The sequence below is a fragment of the Pongo pygmaeus genome, chromosome 4 (genome assembly GCF_028885625.2).
Source record: "Pongo pygmaeus isolate AG05252 chromosome 4, NHGRI_mPonPyg2-v2.0_pri, whole genome shotgun sequence".
In the NCBI taxonomy this organism is placed as follows: Eukaryota; Metazoa; Chordata; class Mammalia; order Primates; family Hominidae; genus Pongo; species Pongo pygmaeus.
In genome coordinates this window covers 123,796,823-123,814,973 of record NC_072377.2, presented here as the reverse complement: position 1 = coordinate 123,814,973, position 18,151 = coordinate 123,796,823, and the positions used below count along the sequence as shown (strand labels likewise).

At 38.4% G+C, this 18,151-nt stretch overlaps 1 protein-coding gene and 1 non-coding gene across 2 annotated transcripts in view; one reads left to right on the top strand and one right to left on the bottom strand.

Annotated features, from left to right (window-relative positions):
* Positions 1-17,165, bottom strand: part of HSD17B4 (hydroxysteroid 17-beta dehydrogenase 4) — a 97,573-nt gene extending 80,408 nt beyond the window's left edge. Inside the window, exons 1-2 of the mRNA XM_054488195.2 lie at positions 16,957-17,165; positions 13,161-13,214 (exon numbers count right to left, since the gene is read on the bottom strand). Of these exons, the coding sequence (XP_054344170.1) occupies positions 13,161-13,214; positions 16,957-17,014 (112 nt within the window). The 5' untranslated portion in view covers positions 17,015-17,165. The remainder of the gene's footprint in view (positions 1-13,160; positions 13,215-16,956) is intronic.
* LOC129037745 (small nucleolar RNA U13) lies at positions 459-557 on the top strand. The gene has a single exon (XR_008502970.1). It is a non-coding gene; the product is annotated as a small nucleolar RNA U13 (small nucleolar RNA).
* Positions 17,166-18,151: the final 986 nt, after the last annotated feature.

Sequence of the window (18,151 nt, the reverse complement as noted above, 5' to 3'; positions counted from 1 at the left end):
TGGTGGTGGACACCTGTAGTCCCAAATACTAAGGAGGCTGAGGCAGGAGAATTGCTTGAACCAGGAGGCAGAGGTTGCAGTGAGCCGAGATCGCGCCACTGTACTCCAGCCTGGGCAACAGAGTGAGACCCTGTCTCTAGGTAGATAAATAAAGAAATAAAAATAAAGAGATACCTTTCTTTAAACACTTTTTTTAAGTTAAAAAAAAAGAAAGAAACATGAAAAAACAAGGAAATACAACACCTCCAAAGAAACACAACTCTCCAGTAACAAACCTAAATAGAAGAAAATCTACAAAATTCCTGAAAGGGAATTCAAAATGATGATCTTAAGGAAATCCAGTGAGATACAAGAAAAATATAGATAGATAATACAAGAAAATCAGAAAAACAATTCATGATCTAAATGAGAAATTCAACAAAAAGATATATAATCATTAAAAAAAACAGAGCTTAAGAATACAATGAATAAAGTGTGATGACTGAGTGTTCACATTCATGTGTAAGATGTGCCTCCCTCAAACTTTGTCATGAAATAAGCACATTGCCCATCTGATAGGAAAAAGAAAAAAAAAAAAAAAACAAGAATTCAATGAATGAAATTTAAAAATACAATTGAAAGCTTCAACAACAGACTACATCAAGCAAAAGAAAGAATATTTAAACTCAAAGACAGGTCTTTTGAAATAACCCAGTCAGACCAAAAAAAAAAAAAAAAAAAAGGAAAGAGAAAAACATAAAAAAGAATGAAGAAAGCCTATGGTAGTAATGGGACACCATTAAGTAAACAAATTTTTACATATTGAGAGTTAGAGAAGGAGCGAAGTTGGGCACAGAAAACATTTTAGCTGAAAACTCTCAAGTCCTGAAAGAAAGATGGACATCCATATCCAGGAAACTCAAAGGTCTTCGAATGGATTCAACCCAAAAATGTCCTCTCCAAAGCACATTCTCATAAAACAAAAGTCAAAGACAAAAAGAATATTAAAAACAGCAAGAAAAAAGCATCAAGTCACATATAAGACTTATTAGACTAACAGCAGATTTATCTGCAGAAACATTACAAGCCAGGAGAGAATGGAATGATAACATTCAAAATGCTGAAAGAAAAAAAAAAAAAAAAAACCTGCCAGCCAAGAACACTACTCCAGCAAGCTATCCTTCAGAAATAAAGGAGAAACAAAGTCTTTCTCAGACAAGAAAAAACTGAGAGAATTTATCACCACTAGACCAGTCTTAAAAGAAATGCTTATGGGAGTCCTACATCTGGAAGTGAAAGGATGAACTACCATCATGAAAACATATGAAAGCTTAAAACTCACTGGCAGAGCAGATACACAAATAAGAAAGGGAAAAGAATCCAATTTCATCACTACAAAAAAACCACCAAACTGAAGAGATAGACAATAAAAGATAAAGAAAGGAACAAAGAACATACAAAAAAAACAGAAAACAACCAAATGACAGAAGTTCTTGCCTATTTATCTTGCATATAAATGAATTAAATTTCCCAATTAAAAGATAAAGAGATTGGCTGGATAGATTTTTTTTAAATACTCAACTATATACTACCTACAAGAAACTCACTTTACTTGTAAAGACACACACAGACTGAAAATGAAAGGATAGAAAAAGATATTCTATACAAATAGAAACCAAAAATAGGCAGAATAACTACATTCATAACTCAGTATATACAAAGCATTTGTTCCAGGACACTCCACGTGAATCAAAATCTGTGCCTACTCAAGTCCTGAAGTTGGACCCTGTGAAACCCATGTATACAAAAAGTAGGCCCTCCATATATGCAAATTTCACATCCTATGAATATTGTATTTTCTATTGATGTTTGGTTTTTAAAATATAAATGTATAAGTGAACCTGCACAATTCAAACCTATGTTGTTCAAGAGTCAACTATATACTTACATCAGATATAACAGACTTTAAGTCAAAAACAGTGCAAAGAGAAAAACAAGGTCATTATATAAAGATGAAGGTATCATTTCAGCAAGAGGACATAACAGTTGTAAATATATATGCACTCAACACTGGAACACCCAGATATATAAAGCAAATGCTACCAGATCTAATGAGAAAGATAGACTTCAACACAATAATAGTTGGGGACTTCAATACCTCACTCATGGCATTGGGCAGATCACCAAGAAAGAAAATCAACAAAGAAACTTTGCACTTAAACTGCTCTATAAACAAAATGGACCAGAAAGACCACTGCTCTAGAAATGAAATGGTCCTAACAGAAGTTAACAGAACATTTGATCCAACAGCTGCAGATACACATCAGCACATGGAACATTCTCCACGACAGACCATAAGTTAGGCCACAAAATAAGCCTCAATAAATTTTTTATTTGATATGATTTTGGTTTTCTAACCACAATGAAGAAAAACTAGAAATCAATAACAAGAACTCTGGACACAGTACAAATACATGCAAACTAAACAACATATTCCTGAATAACCAATGGGTAGCAAAGAAATTAAGAAGAAAATTTAAACATTTCTTGAAACAAATGAAAATAAAAACACAATATACCAAAGCCTATGAAATACAGCAAAAGGAGTACTAAAAGGAAAGCCTATAGCAATAAACGCCTACATTGGAAAAGTAGAAAGAATTCAAATAAACAATCTAAAAATGCATCTCAAAGAACTAGAAAAGCAAGAACCAAATCCAAAATCAGTAGATAGAATTAATAAAGAGAAGAAATAAACAAAATTGAGACTAAAAAATTACAGAAGGTCACTGAAACAAAAAGTTGGTTTTTTGAAAAGATAAACAAAACTGGCAATTCATTAGCTAGACTAAGAAAAAAAGAGAAGACACAAATAAAATCAGAAATGAAAAAAAGACATTTACAACTGATACCACAGAAATAAAAAAGATCATTAAAGACTACTATGAACAACTTTATGCCAACAAACTAGAGGAAAACTGGACATAGACATATAACCTACTACCAAGATTCAACTCAGAAAAAATAGAAAATCTGAACAGGTCAATAACAAGGAACAAGATTGAAGCAGGTATAAAAAGTCTTCCAAGAAAGAAAAGAGCAGTATCAGACAGCTTCACTGCTGAATTTTACCAAACATTTGAAGAACTAATACAAATTCCTCTCAAACTATTTCAAAAAATTGAAAGGGGGGAACAGATTTCTTCCAAATTCATTCTATGAGGTGGGCATTATACTGATACCCAAACCAGACAAGGACAAAACAACAAAAAAAAGAAAACTGAAGTCCAATATCCCTGATGAACACAGTCACAAAAATCCTAAACAAAATACTAGCAAACTGAATCCAATTAGAAGATTATATATCATAATCAAGTGAGATTTAGCCAGAGATGTAATGATGGTTATGTGTATCAATAAATGTGGTATCACATCAACAAAATAAAGGAGAAAAAAAACATCTAATCATCTCGAGAGACATAGAAAAAGCATGTGGTAACATTCAATATTCCTTCAGGATAAAAACGGTCAACAAATTAGGTACAGAAGGAATGTACCTCAATACGATAAAGGTCATATATTACAAACCTGCAGCTAACATCACACTCAACAGGGAACAGCTGAAAGCTTTTCCTCTAAAAACTAGAACAAAATAAAAATGCCCACTTTCACCACTCTTATTCAACATAGTGCTGAAAGTACTAGCCAGGGCAATTAGGCAAGAGAAAGAAATAAATGGCATCCAAATTAAAAAGAAGGACATCAAACTGCTCCTGTTTACAGATGACACAATCCTATATATAGAAAAACCTAAAGACTCCACCAAAAAACTCTTAGAACTGATAAATGAATACAGTAAAGTTGCAGAATACAAAATCAACACACAAAAATCAGTAGCATTTCTATACACCAATGTGTCAGGCCACTTCTGCATTGTTATAAAAAATACTTGAGGCTGGGTAATTTATAAAGAAAAGAGGTTTAATTGGAGTATAGCTCTGCGGGCTGTACAGACAGGGCTCCAGCATCTGCTCCTAGTAAGGCCCTCAAGAAGCCTCCAATCATAGCAAAAGACAAAGGGGGAGCAAGTGCATCACAATGGCAAGAGTGGCAGCAACAGGGAGAAGGAGGTCCCAGACTGTTTTAAACAACCAGATCTCACATGAACTGAGTAAGAACTCACTTATCACCAATGGGTTGGTGTTAAGCCAATCACATTTCAACATGATTTGGAGGAGAAAAACATCCATACCACATAAACCAATACCAAACTAGCTGAAAAAGAAATCAGAAAGCAATCCCATTTACAATCACCAGAAAAAAAAATAAAATACCTAGAAATAAATTAACCCGTTCATGGACTGGAAGAATTAGTACTGTTAAGATGGCCATACCACCCAAAGTGATCTACAGGTTCAATGCAATCTCTATCAAAATGCCAGTGGCATTCTTTTTTTGCCGTTGTTCCTAGCCACTAGACAACCAGGGAACCAATGACATTCTTCAAAGAAATAGAAAAAAAAAAAAAAAATCCTAAAATTCACATGAAACCACAAAAGATCCCAAATAACCAAAGCAATACTGAGCAAAAAGAATAAAGCTGAAAGTATCACACTACTTGACTTCAAAATATACTATAAAGCTAAAGCTACCAAAGGCCGGGCACGGTGGATCACGCCTATAATCCCAGCACTTCAGGAGGCCGAGGCAGGCGGATCATGAGGTCAAGAGATCGAGACCATCCTGGCCAACATGGTGAAACCCCATCTCTATTTAAAAATATATAAAAATTAGCTGGGCGTGGTGGCGGGTGCCTGTAGTCCCAGCTACTCGGGAGGCTGAGGCAGCAGAATCACTTGAACCCAGGAGGCGGAGGTTGCAGTGAGCCGAGATCACACCACTGCACTCCAGCCTGGGCGACAGAGCAAGATGCCATCTCAAAAGAAGAAAAAAAAAACTATAGCTACTCAAACAGCAATGGTAGTGACATAAAAATAGATACATAGACCAATGGTACAAAATAGATAACACAGAAATAAATCCACACATTTAAAACCAGTTGATTTTCTACAAAGGTGCCAAGAACATACGTGGGGGAAAGGACAGTCTCTTCAACAAATGGTGCTGGGAAAACTGGATATCCATAGGCAAAAGAATGAAAATAGACCCCTATCTCTCATCATATACAAAAGTCAACACAAAATTTATTAAAAACCTAAACATAAGACCTGAAACTATGAAACTACTAGAAGAAAACATAGGGGAAACACTTCAGGACATTGGTTTGGGCAAAGATTTTATAAATGAGACCTCGGAAGCACAGGCAACAAAAGCAAAAATAAACAAATGGGACTAGATCAAACTAAAAAGCTTCTGCACAGCAAAAAAAGAATCAACAGTGAAGAGACAACTTGCAGAATGGGAGAAAATATCTGCACACTATTCATCCAACAAGAAATTATATCCAAAATACATGAAAAACTCAACACCAAAAATAAAAAATAAATAATCCTAATAAATAAATAATAAACAGTATATTTTTAAAATGGCAAATGAACTGAATAGGCATTTCTCAATGGCCAGGTGCGGTGGCTCACGCCTGTAATCCCCACACTTTGGGAGGCCGAGGCAGGCGGATCATTTGAGATGAGGAGTTCAAGACCAGCCTGGCCAACAGGGTGAAACCCCGTCTCTACTAAAACTACAAAAAAAATAGCTGGGTGTGGTGGCAGGTGCCTGTAGTGCCAGTTACTCAGGAGGCTGAAGCAGGAGAATCGCTTGAACCCAGGATATGGAGGTTGCAGTGAGCCAAGATCACACCACTGCACTCTAGCCTGGGCAACAGAGTAAGACTCTGTCTTAAAAAAAAAAAAAAAAAAAGACATATAAATGGCCAAGAAGTATATGAAAAAATGTTCAACATCACTAATCATCAGGAAAATGCAAATCAAAATCACAATGAGATCATTTCAAGTTAGAATGGCTACTATCAAAAAGGCAAAAAAAAAAAAATAAAGGATGACAAAAACGTGGAGAAAATGAAACTCTCATATATTATTGGTGGAAATGTAAATTAGTACAGCCATTATGGAAAATAGTATGGAGGTTATTCAAAAAAACTAAAAACAGAACTACCATATGAATTAATCCCATTGCTGGGTATATATAACCCAAAGGAAAGGAAATCAGCATGTCAAAGAGGTATCTGCATTCCCATGTTTACTGCAGCAGTATTCACAATAGTCAAGATATGGAACCAGCCTAAGCGTTCATCAACAGATGAATGGATAAAGAAAATGTGGCACACAATACATAATGGAATACTATTTGGCCATTAAAAAAATGAAATCCTGTCATTTTCAGCAACATGGATGAGCCTGGAGGAAATTATGTTAAGTAAAATAAGCCAGGCACAGAAAGATAAATACAGCATGTTTTCACTCATATGTGGAAGCTAAATAAGTTGATCTCACAGAAGTACAGAGTACAACACTGGTTACTAGAGGCTGGGAAGGGTAGCAGGGAAGAGGGGAATAGGAAGAGATTGATTAACCAATACAAAATTACAACTAAATAGAAGGAATAAGTTCTAGTGGTGTATAGTACTCTAGGGTAATTATGGCCAACAATAATTTATACTATATTTTCAAATAGCTAGAAGAGAGGATTTTGAATGTTCCCAATGCAAAGAAAGGATAAATGTTTGAGGTGATGGATATGCTAATTACTGATTTGATCATTACACACTGTATAAAGGTATGAAAATATCACACTGTACCCCAAAAATATGCATATTATGTGTCAATTAAAAATAATAAGAAAAGAAAATCATTGGTACATGCTGAAAAGCTTAGATATAGAAAGAACATTAAAAATACTTTTTGCAATTATATACAAAGAGAATTGTATCCATAACATGTGACACTGTTACCACTTAAATGTATAGCTAAAATTCTAGTAGTAATAATAATAACTTATACTGATATGTGTGTACTTCACATTTCAATAAAACTGCTATGTACACTGATGCATTTAATCTCCAGATAGCTTTTTAAGAGAGTGGCAGTAACAATTGTTCCTACTTTCACAGATAAGAAAAGTTTGGAAAAGATTATCTTACCACAGGTCCCTAAGAAATGGCAAAATTTACACTAGAAATTGGACCTATTACAGTACCACTCTGCTCCTCAAATGTGTTAAGCAAGTTTCTTTTACCCTAAAAAGATCATTATTTCCACTAAGCAAAAAAAAAAAAAAAAAAAAAATCACATTTGTTGGAGGAGGATATGAAGGAAAAGATAAATCAACCACCAAACTCAAACAAACAGCTTTCAAATAGGTAGCAAAAAATGGTAAGACTATGATAGTCAAGGGTCAAGTCTTGTCAGCTGAAACCATCAAAATGTTCCAAAGTGTGATACATTTGTACATTTTCCATATAAAATCTAGTTTATAACTCTGGAGGGTTTTTTTAACATAAATCTTTTCCTCATTTCTGTCATTTTAAATAAATCAGTGACTTGGACAGTCTATTAACTACAGAAGATTTTTCCTAAAAAGCATTCCCAAAATTTTATCAAATACGTGCTATATTGGGAATGTAAGAATATTGGGAAATCCTTTTTGTTTTTTCTTGAGACAGGGTATCACTCTCACCCAGATTGAGTGCAGTGACACAATGATAGCTCACTGAAGTCTCAAACTCCCAGGCTCAAACCATCCTCCTGCCTCAGCCTCCTGAGTAGCTAAGACTACAGGAATGCACCACCACACCTGGCTTTTTTTGTGTGTTTGTTTGTTTTGGCAAAGACAGCGGGTCTTGCTATGTTGCCCAGGCTGGTCTTGAACTCCTGGTCTCAAGCAATCCTCCTGCCTCAGCCTCCCAAAATGTTGGGATTACAGGCGTGAGCCACTGCACCCAGCCAGGATCCAAGGAATTCTAAAACACACTTAGATCCAATAAGAAGTATTCTATAAGTAGGTAAGTAGATAATTAAGTACAAGGTACAAATTATCAGGCATCAATAGCCTGAAAATAGAACCACGTGTTTGTGAGAATGCCTGTTACCCCACATTCTCACAACATTGGTTATTATCATTGCCTTCAGTCTGACAATTAAATGATTATAATTTGTAGCTCATTATTTTAGTTTACATTTTTTTGAGCACTAGTAAAGTAATATTTTATTTTCATGGCTTATATTTGCATTTATTATTGTTTTGCCTATTTAGTTCACATTTTATTTGGGATACTTGTCTTTCTTATAGATTTGTAAATGTCCTTTATTTATAAAAGATGTTCATTCTTTGTTAAATAAGATACGAATCATAAATTCCTTTACTGAAATGCTGAGAGAGAAATAAAGTTCATATCTGAGCATCAATATTACTTGATGAGTATTATGTACATTGCTTTTTAACCCATCTCAGGGTAAAAGTCAGTCCTTACTCTGAACTGAAGGTCCTATGTCATCTGGCCTTCTAGGACCCCTCTGCCCTCATCTCTCACTTTTGTCTCCCTTATGATCTTGCTCGCTGTATAACCACACTGGCCCCCTTCCTAACCCTAAAACATACCATGTCTGCTCCAGTCTCAGTAACCTGGCTTCAGCTGCTTCCTCTGCCAGGGATGCTGTGGCAGCAGATCTCCTCAAGGCGCACTCCTTCACTTCCTGCAGTATCTCCTTAAAAGTCTTCTCTCAGCATTTTCTGTTCCATTCACTCATTTTTTTCTCCACAGCACCTACATCTACTATATTTTTACATATGTATTTGTTGATTATCTGTCCCTCCACTGCCCCCCACTAGAATATATGCACCATGAAAGTAGGGACCCTGTTTTACTCCCACTATATTCCTCCGGCATCTAGAACAGTGTTTGCTACATAATAGACGCTTAATAAATACATGTTAGATGAATAAATGAATCTATTTGATGTTAAGCCTATTAACCTTATTACTTTTTTTAAAACTGGCAAATGACAAAATAACGAATTGCTAAGAACTACTCTAGCTATTAAAATGACAAATAGCTAAGAGCTACTCTAAATTTATTCAAAGGTTTTCCCCCATAATCCAGGTTGGTGATAGTCATGGAGGTATCCAAGGGAGATGTGGGTATTTCATGTACGGCTCATTTATTATAAGCTGGAATTCACATGTGCCTTCTTATGATCTTTCTCCCTGTATTATATCAGTTTCACTTATTCAATCAGTATATATTCTTGATTACTAAGTACTATACTTACCCTTGCAGAGAGTATATCAGTGCCTAAAGCAGCCTGCGATGGTTTAAATATTTATCCCCTCCAAAACTCATGTTGAAATTTAATCCCTGATGTGGCAGTATTGAGATGTGGGGCCTTGGCCGGGCGAGGTGGCTTACACCTGTAATCCCTGCACTTTCGGAGGCCGAGGCGGGCAGATTACGAGGTCAGGAGATCGAGACCATCCTGGCTAACACAGTGAAACCCCATCTCTACTAAAAATACAAAAAAAAATTAGCTGGGCGCGGTGGCAGGCACCTGTAGTCCCAGCTACTTGGGAGGCTGAGGCAGGAGAACGGCGTGAACCCGGGAGGCGGAGCTTGCAGTGAGCCGAGATAGCGCCACTGAAGTCCGGCCTGGGCAAAAGAGCGAGACTTCCTCTAAAAAAAAAAAAAAAAAAGAGAGAGAGAGATGTGGGGCCTTTAAAAAGTGATTGAATTGTGAGGGCTTTGCCCTTATAAATGCATTAATCTATTCATGGACTAATGGATTAATTGGGTAATGAATTAACAGGTTATCATGGGAGTGAGACTAGTGGCTTTAAAAGAAGAGGAAAAGAGACCAGAGCCAGCACACTCAGCCCCTTGCCCTGTGACGCCCTGCGCCATCTCGGGACTCTACAGAGTCCCAACCAGAAAGGAGGCCCTCCTCACCAGATGTAGCCCCTCAGCACTGGACTACTCCACCTACATAACTATAAGAAATAAATTCCTTTTTTAAAATACATTACCCGGTTTTAAGTGTTCTGTTATAAGCAACAGAAAACAGACTAAGACACACAGCTTTTCCTTTAAGCATCTAGGAGAAACATGTATAAGGAGGCTAGGATGTGCCTTGAGTCAACAAGACCTCAGGTTCACTTAGATATATCCAGTTCTTGAGCAGTGACTCATATATGGTAAGCAGGGACTGATATTGGTTCCTTTCTCTTCCCTTTCTGAAAGTCTTTAATTTTTTGTCATTTACCCTCACCATAATCCTGGAAGTTAGCTAAGACAGCTACAAACAGAGAGGTCATGTAATTAGGCAGCAGAGCCAGGATTTAAAACTTGGCCTGAATTCAAAGGCAATGCACCCTGCCCACTAAAGTTCACCTTCCAGCTGTTAAGATCCCATAGTGGTTAAAAACAATGGCTCCAGCATCAGGCCACAGGAAGTCAAGACTCAGCTTTACCATTATTATGTAATTGTAGCACGGAAAAGTCATGTCAATCTTACTTAAAAAGACTGTAATTCAATTTAGTCAAAGGTGTTACTTCAGTTCAAGAGTAGAACTCCCTTTCTTTTACCAAGGAGTTCTTTTTGCTCCTTTTTGTCAGTCTTTCTTGTGTTTATGTCCTCAAAATAAAACTTACTATTCAGAGAACTAGATATAGTTCACCTACTGAGGAAACCTCAAAACTACTGAATTCCCAATAACCTACTTAAGATATGCACAAGCATTTCCTGAAAGATGTAATTTACACAAAAGCAAATGTCCCTTTTTACAATATCAGCCTAAGGCTTAGCAGTTCTTATACCAAATTTAAATATTCCATAAGCTTTATATTATGGAATATAAAACATAGCAATCATATTAACACAAAATTGGAGACTATCTTAAATGATGCCCCTAACTTTTGGCTTAGCCAAATGATTTCCTTTGTTCAATGAAATGTCGGTAGAAGTGACACGCCACTTCTAAAAAGAGGTCAGGAGTTCAAGACCAGCCTGGCCAAGATGGTAAAACCGCATCTCTACTTAAAAAAAAAAAAAAAAAAAAAAAAAAATTAGCCAGGCTTGGTGGCAGGTGCCTGTAATCCCAGCTACTTGGGAGGCTAAGGCAGAGAACTGCTTGAACCCAGAGGCAGACATTGCAGTGAGCTGAGATCACGCCACTGCACTCCAGCCTGGGCAACAGAGCAAGACTCCATCTCAAAAAAAAAAAAAAAAATTAGTGTGTGTGATGCAACTTGCAAACACGGTGTCTGTGGTGTACATGTAAAAAGGCTAACAGGTAAGACACAGACTTTAAAAAGGAATAGAAAACATCAGTCAAAATTTCTGCACTTCCACATAGATTGAATTCTCCTCTTTAATACTAAACTAAACCTTGCTCTTCATTCAAGTTTATGAAATATTTTTCTTCTATATTCTTGGACTTTTATCAGGACTTGACACAATTATCATCTCTACTATAATAATGCAATGACAGAACAGATAGACACAGCATCTCTGTTTAATTTTTTCTTAGAATTCAAACACTCTTAATCTGAATTTAAGAAATTGAGAGGGAACAGGGAAATAAAGGAAAACTGATGCACAGGAACACACTGTTATAAAATTTTTTATAAAACAGGTTTATAAACTAAGTTTATATCTTAGTCAAGAACAAAAAAAAAGAAATGTATTCAACCAATCTCAAACACACCAGCCCTTCCCCCAAAAAAGTATATCAACAATAAAAGAACCAATGAACAAAGTACCTTCTTTGCACAAAGAAATATTCTAGGTCCTTTAGTAGATACAAAAGATAAAACAAGATCCTTGCCGTTATGGAATTGAGGAGAAAAGATGTAAATAAATAAAAACATATAAGGTAAAAATATTAAGAACTAAATAGCAACATAAAAAGAGAAGGAAAATTAAAAATAGCAACAGCATGTGTCTTTAGGCCTCAACATGAGCTATTCTTGGGAAAATCTGACAAAGTGGGCCTGAAGTATATACTCACTGTCCAAATAATACAATGTCAAAATTCATCCCTGCCAGAAGCAGCAGACTGGATTAGCAGACAGTGGCTATGATCTTAAACAAGAAACATTCAAAGTGTCAGTGTTCCTTCCATAAAGATAAGCTACACATCCACAATGAAGGAGAAAAGTGTATCAAGTGCTCTGCTTAGGGCTTGTATAGAAAACCTGGTTGCTTGCTTACTCTTTTGTTATATGTGTCTCCCTGAATAAACTGATGAAAATTCGTCTCTCTGTATTGCTTCGTAAGATGTCAGAAAGCTGAAATTGGAAGATCATTGTGGGCCCACAATTTTATCCCAGGAAATACGCTAATAAGTACTGGGTCCCACATATCCCCCTGCACTTAGCACCCATTTAGTTATTCCCCACAAAGGCTCAGTTGTGGACAAATTTCTTTCTGTGTCCACACCAACTGTCAAGCACATTAGAAAAGTCTAAACCATGTAGATTAGTAAAACCTCCCACCTTTGGGATTCTTCAATACAGTATCTTCCATCTGACCCCTCCACTACTAAACAAAAACTCATGTAACTGCCCCCTCAATTAAATTTTTTTAAAAAGCTTCCAGTTGAAAAGTTTTGATGAAAGAGTCAAGAAACCCATACTTTAGGTTCCTTGACTCCAAACTTCCAGTTCTCAAAATTCAGTTATTTCTTATTTTTATCAATACACTTACAGGGGCTCTCTTTTGATCTCGCACCAGTAGATGAACCTCCTGTCTCAAAAAATTACAGCCTACAATTTACTAAAGTCAAGAATTTCCTTTTATACAATAAATGCTTGTCCCCACCCTTTTCTGTGAGAAACAGGGTTTTGCACCATCACCCAGATTGGAGTGCAATGGTATAATCATAGTTCTCTGCAGGCTCGAACTCCTGGTCTCAAGCGATCTTCCCACCTCAGCCTCCCGAGTCACTGGAGTTATAGCCACAAGCCAGCATGCCTACCCTCTAGCCCTTCATTATCAATTCTGTTAAATTGGGAATTCTGTGAAACTGGTTCACTTTTAAAAGTAAGTTAGAAAGACAGCCTTAGTCGGGGTAAAAACCTTCTGGCAAAAGTAAAAATTAATAATAAAATTCAACTTTGACAAATTATTTGATAGAAAGACAAAGATAGCTTATGAAGACTGTATTTCAGTTATCAGCTACAGATTAAAAAGAAAAACACACCAACTTACCAACAACTAACGCTCCTCTTTCTGCAAAAGCCAGGGCATAGGCTCGGCCCAATCCTAATCAAAAACAAAATAATCAGAAAGTTGAAGAAATGTCAGCATAATTTTTTTGGTTCGCTCAACTCAATCCCCATGTAAAGAAATTGGTGAACAATTAATTACATTTTAATGATACTCTCAACCTGTCCTGTCACTGACATTCTCAACCTATCCACTCTCTTCTGCTTGCAGAGGTTGGAAAGCTTAAAACTGTATTTTTCCACCTATTCTACTACCATTTCCTACCATTCTACTTAGCTGCTAGGATGCTGTGAATTGGGTTCCACCATCTGATGCATCTGCATAAAATTTAGAAGGTGGAAGTGAGACAGAGACCACCTTACTGGGAGTTCTGGCTGTTGAGAAGCTAATTTTCTTGAAAGTTCCTAGGTATTCAGAAACTGACTATAGCAGCAACTTCTTCACTCAGCTCCCTAATCCCTGGATGGCAGCTTCCATACTTCAGGTCCCTAGTGCCAGTGCTACTTGGACTGTGGCACAGCTCCAATGACAGCCTCAGAGGTATTGCCTCCTCTAATGGATCAATTTCCTATTGTTTCAGAACTTATTCTAAGAAGACCTGCCTAAAACTTAATTGCCTGTATTGAATCCTTTACTGCTTAAAATATCTAGTGGTTTCTGTATCCCACAGTGAACCTTGACTACACAGTCATCAAACACAGAAAATATTTAATTCTAACTCAAAGCTATAAGGTGTAAATTGATACATCCAAAAAGAAATTTTATATATATATACACACACATATATATATACACACATATATATACACATATATATACATATATATATATACACACACACATACACATACACAGAGAGAGAGAGAAAGTTTTGCTTTTTTTCTTTTTTTTTTTGAGATGCAGTCTCACTCTGTCGCCCAGGCTGGAGTGCAGTGGCGTGATCTCGGCTCACTGCAACCTCCGCCTCCCAGGTTCAGGTGATTGTCCTGCCTCAGCCTCGCGAGTAGCTGGGACTACAGGTGCCCGCCACCACGCCCAGCTAATTTTTGTATTTTTAGTAGACATAGGGGTTTCACCATGTTGGCCAGGATGGTCTCAATCTCTTGACCTCAGGATCAGCCCACCTCGGCCTCCCAAAGTGCTGGGATTACAGGCGTGAGCCACCATCCCCAGCCAAGAGAGAAGTTTTATAGGCATAGAGTATCTCGGGAAAAATACATTAGAAACTGGCAATTAGTGGTTACCTCTGGAGAACAGAACTATGCGGCTAGCAATAAGGGGTGGAAGGCTTACTTCTGGATTGTTTTCTGTATTGTTTACATTTTTTAATATGCATATATTTTTTACATTTTAAGTTAATTGATAAATTTCATTGACAAATGAATAAATTTAATTAACAATTTATATTTAGTATAAATTAATCAATAAGTATACAAATAACAAACTGAGATGCATAAATTGTTAGCCCCTTCGAAAAACAACCCAAGGCCAGGAGCAGTGACACACATCTGTAATCCCAACACTTTATGAGACAGAGGTAGGTGGATCATTTGAGGTCTGGAGTTCAAGACCAGCCTGGCCAACAGGGTGAAACCCCGTCTCTACTAAAACCACAAAAATCAGCCGGGCTTGGTGGTGTGCCCCTGTACCCCCAGCTACTTGGGAGGCTGAGGTAGGAGAATTGTTTGAACCCAGAAGGCAGAGGTTGCAGTCAGCCGAGATGATGTCACTGCACTCCAGCCTCGGCAACAGAGCAAGACTCCCTCTCAAACAAAAACAAAAAGAACCAAAAATATACAGTTTTCCAAAACTAGGAAATTTCGCCAAACAACTTATTTTAGAATTTAATCCAAGCAGAAGGATCGCTTGAGGCCAGGAGTTTGAGACCAGCCTGGGCAACAAAGCAAGACTCCATCTCTTGAAAACATTTAAAAATTAGCTGGGCGTGGTGGCACACACCTATAGTCCTAGCTAGTCTGGAAGCTGACGCAAAAGGATCACTTGAGCCCAGGAGTTCAAGGTTACAGTGAGCCATGCACTCCAGGTCACTGCACTCCAGCCTGGATACAGAGTAAGACCTTTTCCTCTGGGAAAAAAAAAAAAAAAAATTTAATCCACTCTGAATGGGTAAGAGAGAATTTAACCAGTTTATGAACAGCAGGTGCTAAGTTCATAACTGTCTAGTCACAACTCATTGTTTCACAAAATCAATTTTGTGGGTTGCAATTACAATTTATAAATAAAACAGAATAGAAAATAAATTTCAGGATGCACTGCCTGTACTACACACTGTATCATGAACTGGTTTTAAATACAGATGTGTGTGCATGTGTAAAGGTACTGAGTCCTGGTGTAAAATGTACTGCATACCATGTGTAAGTATGCTAATGGTGTCAAAAGCAGTCCCTATCCTTGAATGATTTTCAGATACAGCCCCTGAAAAGGAAAGTCTCCTTAGCGATGGCAAAAACGTCTTACAATGTAATCCCTGGACCTCCTGCATGAAAATTATCCAAGAGCTGTCAAAAAAGATTTAAAACACCAAGTGTTGTAAAACACATTATTTACATCAAAAGCAAAGTGTAAACAAAATGTTTTCCTAAAAACATTTAGAAGGTATGGGTACACCCAAATACATGCCCATGCAGATATAACCAGACAGCTATGGGTATAAAATACTTGGCTATTCATCAATACTAAAAGCATTTTCTGAAAGGCAGCCTAAGAAGCCAATTTATCAGTACAGATATGAAAGTACATAGGAATTAACTGACAGAATTCCAGTTTGTAACGTTTAATATATAACTCAAATAATTCATATATTAGGGCCTTTCCAGGTATAAGGTACTACCAGCGGAGAATCAAAGGTGCATAATGTCAAGATCCCTGCACTTGGAGGTTACAGAGGTCACCCACCGGTGAGAAACTAATGTAAAATCTCACTGCACAGCATCTATGTTGGTATGAATGGTTTGTTTTAATTTTTTGTACTTTAAAAAATGGGGTTATTTCACATAACAATTTTCCATTTTGCCGCTCCTGAAATACAGGCAACTTTCCCACTGGCCGGTCCACTTCGGAATTCTCTGCTCTCCAGTTCCTCAAACGTGCCCATCCTACTCCCATTTTCTTTCTCCATCACACGCCTGACCCCTGTGCGCATTTGAGCTTACAACCTCTGCCAAGACTCCAGTGGATTTCGAGTACAGTTTGTGACTTGCTAAGCATACAAACTCCAACCGGGAAGGGCTCTTATCAGACGCCCTCTTTAAAGAAGGTCCTCTCACGAACTTAAAATCGTACGACAGAGGGAAACAAACACTGAACGACTGAATGACTTTTCAGGAGCTGACATCTCCGCGCTTCAGGGGGCGAATTCCAGCCCCCGCCCCTCGCGGCTTTTCAGTCCTTTAAAAGACTAGGCAAAGATCTAAAAGAGTTAATTGCAAGAAGAGTAACAATCAATGCCCACAGATAAGGGTCAGGGAGAACTTTCACCCAGTTTTGCAACCAGCAGGCCAGCCTGGCCTCTCCCCTCAGGCAGGACCTCGGGAAGCCCACACCGGGTGCTGGGGAGAAGCGGGCTGTACCTGCCTGAGGGACCAGGTGTTTCTGGCTCTTTCCTCCTCAACAGATTGGGTGCCTCAAGAATAACCATTCCCCTCCCCACCACCTCTGCGGCGTGACCTCAGCTGCGGCTGCGCGCGTATCCCGGCCGGAAAAGAGCAGCCAGCAGCGCCACAGCAAGGGGCGCGGCCTCCAACCTTCGCATGCTCACCTGCCCCCGCGCCTGTGACCAGTACCACCCGCCCGTCGAACCTCAGCGGTGAGCCCATGAATAAGGCCTGCAACGACACACACACGAACAAGCAGAGCCGCTAGACGCGGACTGCGGGACAGGAGGAGGCGGGGAATGGCGGAGGCGGGACGAGGGTCAGTGACTTGCCGATTTCTGGTAGGAAGATGGGCGCAGAGCGCGCGGCTCCCTTGGAATCCTGGGACATGTAGTTAAGAGTCACTCCACTCGCTGGAAGGACTTGCCCAAGAGTCGACTTCAAAGGGCCATTTCTGCGGCTGGAAGCAATGGGAGCTGCTAGGACCTGTGTGGAAAAATAGTTGACTCCACACCCTGCGTTCACCTATTCACCTATCGTTTCATCATTGACTCAGTAAACGTTTTCTGGGTTTAGTTGCTGACCTAGAGAAACAGCATGCGGCCCCTATCCTTGAGGGGCTTCCAGAGATAGCCCCTGGGAAGGAAAGTCCCCCTTAAGGATGGTAAAGATTTGTCAGTGTAATAATCCCTGCACTTCTACATGCAAACATCAGGGAACTGTCAAAATGCAGAGTCCTGGACCCCCCACTGCTTACCTCCCAAAATAGAATCTCAAGGGACAAAAACATTTTGACAAGTGTTCCTAAATGATCTTGCGTTTCTATGTTGAGAACAGTCATAGTTCAAGCAACATTTATTGAGCATCTCCTGAGTTTTCATAGGGTCCTCAAGCTACTCAGAGTCAGATGGTAAACTTTCAATAACGGTGCAGCCTAGACTTGCGACAAATGTGTGTAAGTGTGCTAATGGTGTCAAAATAAACAGACCCTATCCCCGCTGGGAAGAAAGAGGAAAAACTTTCTGAAGGAGGTGAAGCAGGACTTAAAGTGGTGACCCCTGCAAAGAAAGAAGGGCATTACAGGCAGCACAAACACTAGCTAGGTTTGGGGAGAAAGAGGGTAAAGCCACAAAAGCAAAGCCAGCAAGATCATGTTTAGATGTTTGAATTTTGTGCTGAAAATGGTTTTAAGTAGGATTACTCCAGAGAGTGGTAGGAACACATTTACATTATGGAAAGATCACTTTGCCCATTATGGAGGATGGATTGGATGGTGCGGGAAGTCACAGACCCCAAACAGGGGGACCTGCTAGAGCCGCAGCAGAGGAACATAAATTGTGAAGATTTCACGGACATTTA